The sequence below is a fragment of the Monoraphidium neglectum genome, assembly GCF_000611645.1.
Source record: "Monoraphidium neglectum strain SAG 48.87 unplaced genomic scaffold scaffold00573, whole genome shotgun sequence".
NCBI classification, from domain to species: Eukaryota; Viridiplantae; Chlorophyta; class Chlorophyceae; order Sphaeropleales; family Selenastraceae; genus Monoraphidium; species Monoraphidium neglectum.
The window spans coordinates 15,418-21,573 of NW_014013055.1; the positions used below are offsets into that span (position 1 = coordinate 15,418).

At 62.4% G+C, this 6,156-nt stretch overlaps 1 protein-coding gene across 1 annotated transcript; it reads left to right on the forward strand.

Moving 5' to 3' along the window:
* Nucleotides 1–1,810: 1,810 nt before the first annotated feature.
* Nucleotides 1,811–4,713, forward strand: MNEG_4221 (hypothetical protein; the record flags this gene model as incomplete). Its single annotated transcript, XM_014047304.1, has 5 exons — nucleotides 1,811–2,095; nucleotides 2,641–3,003; nucleotides 3,523–3,657; nucleotides 4,014–4,037; nucleotides 4,294–4,713. 5 exons carry the CDS (start codon nucleotides 1,811–1,813, stop codon nucleotides 4,711–4,713), a joined length of 1,227 nt encoding a protein of 408 aa, XP_013902758.1.
* Nucleotides 4,714–6,156: the final 1,443 nt, after the last annotated feature.

Here is a 6,156-nt window from a genome sequence, read left to right on the forward strand (position 1 = left end):
GCGGTGGCCAGCTGGGAGCGGGGCCGGGCGGGGCGGCTCCTGGGGCAAGCTGCGGAATCAGCGCCGGCCAGGGGGCCCATGCTAAGGCTGATTGTGTTGAGGAATAGATCCTGCAGGTGATGACCATGCACGGCAGGGCGCGTGAGGATTGTGATTAGTCATGGGGCAAGTCTCTTGCAAAATCATACCTACTTTACAAGTGTTCATTTCAAGCACACAGATGCAGGTCATGCATGTGCACACAAGCACCTGCTGTATTCAAGCCCACTTGCGTCCAGTTCTGCTTTCATATATCAGAGGGCCCCTCATAACAAGTAGCCCACCTGGTACCTCCCCGCAGATTCCATCGACGCGCGCAGTTCCCCCTTGCTCCCAGGCCCGTCCTTGAGCAGCTGCAACGTCGCAGCCGCCCGAGCTCGCCCGACCACCTCCGCAACCTTCTGGGACCGCAACTCTATTTCATAATCCCCCTCTGTCTGTGGCGGCGTATTAGGCCCAGCCTCAGAGGCCTCCCTCTCTCCCGGCAAGCGGCTGCTGCCCCCGCCGCCATCTGCGGGTCTGTGGCCGACTTCACCGGGGTCGAGTTTTTGCGCGAATGCGTTGATCTGGAAGGGCTCAAGAGCATGCTGCTGACCATTCATGCCGGAAAACCGGGAGCTCGTGTGGCCTGACGGCTGTGCTGCACCTAGAGCAAGCCCCGGCGGGCCGGCCTCCGCGCCGGATCCGTTGCTGGTCAAGGCCCGGGGCTGCTGCTCCTTTGCGTCCGGCGCGTGCTCGGGTGCCCGGGTGTCATCCAGGCGCCGCCAGGAGCCGGCTGCATTGCTGGTGGAGCTGCGGGGCCTGACATGCACAACGCCCACCAGTGCCAGCTGAGCATCACATGCACAACAGCGCGCATGTGCGCGGAGCGAAAGGGGTGAGCTCGGTCAAACGTGCCATCACTGCTGATCACGGCAGCGTGCCATACCCACACGCAAGGGAAAATCGAGACTTACCATGCCAATCAAAAGAAGCGCAGATGCCCGAGAGAGGGGCCTGCAGGAATCTGCTCTGCCGCCTGATGTGCAGCGGCCACTGCTCATGTTGCGCAGCAGACCAAGCATACGCAGCGATCCACCACCGCCGTCAGAGCCACTGTCTTAGGGGATGCCGTCGGTTTTGTAGTCTGATACTTTTCCTACGCTTGTGTGCGACCGCACTGCATACATATCGCACCCTTGCCGAGAGCCCCCGTGGCAAACCAAACCGTATGACGCAACAGGCGTCTCTGTGATCATCTCAGACGTGGGAGTGTCTAGTAAACAAACCATCTATGCATGTCACCACCGTGAAAATAGCCACGGCAGCCCAATACCGTACCACGAGTGCCTTAGTGATCTTCCCTAGGTAGTGGGTGCATGTTAGCGCCGCCGAGAGTTTCCAAGGGATGCTGATGCGCGCTTCCAGCATCCCGCAAGGGGCCGCGGCTGCTGCGGGCTGCACATTACCGGCAGCAGTGCTGCTGCGGAGCCCCGCCGCACTGCGCGAGCCCAGCGCACGCCGCATTCGTGTCGCAAATGCCGGCAGTGGGGGCATAGCAAGCAGCAGCAGGAGCAGCATCGAGTTGCCCAGCAGCAGCCGCAGCCGGCGCCCCCACCACACCAGCTGCCGCGCAAGGGGCGCGCCTTCCTCAGCCTCCTCGCGCATCAGGCATTCTCGACGCGGCCCTGCTGCTCCGCGCGCAGCCGCGGACCCCCTGGGGGAGGGCGAGGGCGAAGTGTACCAGGTCAGAGAGTCTGACGACGACTTGTGGGCGACGGTCTCGCTGCCCATGGCGGTGACGTCAGCGGAAGGCCAGCAGGTGGAGTACCTCGTGCTAGACACGGACGGCGCTCTGGCGGAGCCGGCGGTGGAGTCATACCTCAAGCGGCTGCAGGAAGAGCGCGACGCCGAGGGCGCCGCCCTCGGGCGCGCGGCAGGCGCTGACAATGCTAAAGCCGAGGGGCCGGACAGCAGCGGTGGTGCAGTGGAAGGGGAGGACGCGTGGGCGCTGGAACCGACTTTGCTCAAGCGGATGGCGGCCGTGAGGGACGCGGAGAGGGGCGTGATTGTGCAGGTAGGGTGCCGTGGTGTCTGCAGCCGGGGGCGCCGCGCCGTGGCTGATGCTTGCTGCGCATCATGGGTTGCCTGGCGTGGGCAGCGGTGTGTTATGAGGCTGCACATTTGTTGGCAAGTCTCCGCAGCGGCACTTGGCTTGGGCCATAGTGCAGGCGCCCGACCGGGTCCGTTGATCCGGCAGCCGCGCCCCTCTTGTTAACTCACACGCCTAAGCAACAACAACACCTGCTATATCGTCCTGATCCGCAAGTCTTGACGGCCATTCGCACCCTTGCACGCCTTGTGGTGCCGCCACCCTGCCGCAACCCCCCTGCGCTTCCGGCACCCCCACCCCCTCTGCGCCAACTCTCTACCCCGCGTACCCCTCCTCATTCGCATCACCCCGACTTGCTTTTTCTCGAGCCGCTAGATGAACCCAGACCGCTTCGATCCCGCACGCGACATCACAGCTCGCCCCGCCCTTGCAATTCCTGCCCCCACTGTACGCCCTTGCCGCGTCATCCCCCTCCTCCACACCAACCCCAACCAATCCATCCCCTCCAGGAGCTCATGTACCTGCTGTGCGTGAAACGCCTGAAGGATGCCTCCCTCACGATGGTGACAGACCTGGGAGACGCCGCCCCCACCGGCCTCGGCGCCGCCGGCCGTCCTCCCAACCCGGCTGCCGGCGCCGGCGCCGCCGACGCTGCGGCGCCCGCGGATGCGGGCACGACGGCGCCAAGCGCGCGCGGCGCGATGGGGCGGCGGATGGAGGAGCTGATGCCTCTGGTATCCCTCGCAGTGGCGGACGGCATCCTGGGTTACGTCGGGGCGACGGTCACCACGAGCATGCGGGCGCTGGCCAAGGACACGCCGCTGAGCATGGACAGGGTGCAGGCCGCGCGGCTGTACGCTGGGATGCTGGAGGTGCGGGCTTGTGGGATGCTCAGGAGGGCGGCAGGCTGGGGGCCCAGCAAGGGGGTTTGAGGAGTGCGAAGGGCTGAGTCGCGGGGTAGTGCAGTGGGCGGGTGATGCAGCGAAGTGGGTGCGGGTGCGTGGATGGTTTTTGTTCAAGGTGGCCGTGATCACTTGAAGCAATTGCCTAGGCTGGCTTGCATTGGCGAAGCCCCTAACCCAGACCTTGCCAGGTCCACGGCCTTAGCCCCGCGCGCATGCTCCTTCTGCATGCTCCTCCCAGCTCTTCACTCTTGACACCGGTCCCTTACCCGCCCGCCACCACCCTTCCCACCATGACTGTTTTCCAGCTCTTGTTGCCTCTTACCTTGGTCACCACTCTCGTGGCCGGCCTCAGCCAATTTGCTCCCCTTTGCGCCCCACGCCCGAGCGTCAAAGGCCTCCCAATGACCCCCAGCACACGACAACTTCGCCCCGCCCCACGCTTTCAACCGACCGCGCCAAACCCGCCGATGCTCCCGCCCACCACAGTTTGGCTACTTCAGCCGCGCCCTGGAGGCGGAGTGCGGCCACCGGGGGATCCCAGTAGGCGACGACTCGGAGGCGATGGTGCGGCTGGCAGACGCGCTCACAGAGGACCAACTGCGCGGCATGTGCGAGGTCAAGGTGCGTTTTAGGCTGAGTGTCGCGCCCTGGGGGCTGGGGTGTGATCTTTGTGCAAGCGGCGAAAGTGCACTGAGCATAGAGACGGCGAGGGAAGAGGTTTGGAGAAGAGGGAAGAATGGGGGGAAGTCTGTGTGACCTTGAGTGATTACGCCCAATGCGCGCATTGCAACTCCGCACACAGCCAAGGCTGTTTTGTGGCAACACTGCGAGTTGTGCGCCAGACATGTGCACAAGCTGGTGCTGCTGTAGCCACGCTGCAGGCTGAGCATGGACTTGGGCATGCCATTCCTCACTTGTTGTCTCACAAATGCAACACTCACGCTACTGCATCCTACGCCGGCATATCCATGCGGCAGTCCGCTGATGCCTGGTACGCCGCGGTGAGCGATTTGGAGGGGCTGTCACGCCACTTCATTGGCAATCAGCAGAGTCCAGGCAGGGATTTATGGCAAGCAGCTCAGCAGTTCATAGCAAGGTATCGTGCCTATCCACAGGGCGCTCCACAAGTATTTCCTTTCTCTCAGCAGCACTTGGCTCGTATTGTCGTGCTGGAACAGTTCTGGTGCCCAAGTTAAGCATAGCTGCAGCAACCTTGACGCCTCGCTCACTTGGTGCCTCATGCCACCATCCTTGCAGGTGCGCCACATTGGCGGCCTGTTTGGCCTGCGCCCCAACCCCGACCTTCAGTTCGACAGCTGTGCGCTGCCATACCGGGAACTTCACGCCACCATATCTGACATCGTCCTTGAGCCCGCGTCGTCCATTGCTGAGCACTACAGCCCACCGGGCACTGCCAAGGAGCTGATGCAGAAGGCACGCCGCAAGCAGGATCGCGGCTGGCGGGTGGATGACACTGAGACGACCCCTGACCTGCCAGAGGCGGACATGGTCGAGTTTGGGGTGGGGCCTTTTGGGGCGCTGCTGGTTGAGGCTGCCGTGATTGGGTGCCTGCTATGGGACACTGAACAGATGGTGCAGGACGAGTTTGGGTACCGGCTCGAGGGCAAATTGGCGCGACAAGAGCACGTCGGCGGCGCACACAGCAGTGATGCATAGTTGCGGCCCTGCACTTTCGTTGTATTAGTCACACAGTGCTCATTAGCAGCACAAGGCTGGCTGGTTTTTGCGTGCAACCCGGTGCAATGAGACGGGCACATGTTACCAAATCGCTGTTAGTGCGTGGATGTTGCCATTGCTGTCATCAACACCCACGAAGCTACGATGATGCAGGGTCTCATGCGTGATAGAGTAACAATTATATGGATTCATCGGTCTGCTGTTAGAGGCAGAAGCATGGCATATTTGTACTTGCCACAGAGATTTGCAAATCATGCAGCCAGCAATAGAGCAAAAATCTGGAAGACACACAGGCACCACGCGGAGCTGCAGCTACGGGAAACCCCGATAAACCATTTGCTTTGCCTTTTTTTACATGTGAAGTTACATGACAAGTCGATGACGCCCTTGCAGATGCGGCTGCCCAAGCCCGGCCGCGCCGGGGACCGTACACTGGGCGCAAAACACCGCGCGTTGCCAACTGAGAACGAGCAGTGACCATGGTGGTTGCAGGGACATGAGCACGGCAGCAGTGACACCCCTTCTGCCCCCACAGCAAGCCGAGCCAAGAAGGGCGACCCATTCACAGGAATATCAAGCCCGCCGGGAACGGCGTGCCCGGAAGGCTATGAGGCATGCATGTGCAAACGATACAAGCTCAGCCTCGCGACTGACATGTGATGAACCCATCAACGCGGGGCCTGCAGCCCTAGCAAGCGCGGCCCAGGGTCCGCCAGCGCTCCTCGGCCCCCGCAGCCGTGTACCGCTCCTCATCCTTTTGCTGTGCATTTGTTACAAAAAATCAGACTTGGAGCTCGTGGTCAGTCACCGAGAGCACGGATCTGGCAGACACACATGTACCAGGCAGGGCTGCGGCCGCGAGAAACCCCGAGAAACCGCCATCTTCCAAGCCACAACGCCGTAACCCTTACCCCAACCTCAAAGTCGTTCGGGGCAGAGGGGGCGAGCCCGGCTCCACGAGCAAAAGCGGGGACCCATGCATAACACGCGAGCGATCAAAGCAGGGCACGGGGCGCGCCAACCCGCAGAACGCACGCGGCCACAGCGACCGGGGTGCGCACGACACACCCATGCAGAAACCCCTGGCCAAATGAGAACAAGGTCGGCTTCACACAAGGGGCCCGTTGCCCCTCTGCTAGAGGCAAGGTCTTGAAACACATGCACTCCAACGCCCGCACGGCAGGGCCCAGGCCCCAACACGGTCCGCTGAGCGAGCGCCTCCGGCCCCAAAAGGTCCAGACGAGAAGAGAAAAGCAACATGAATCTGGCGCCGCAAGGCTGCTATGAGGCGCCGCTCTCCCCCCGGCTGGTGGCCTCCTGGCATGCGCTCGCGGCGACACGGCCGCAGTGCCTCTTTTATTTTACAGACAGTCGGTTACACGGGGGTAGCGAGGTGCCGAGCACCTGCGTGCAACCTAGAAA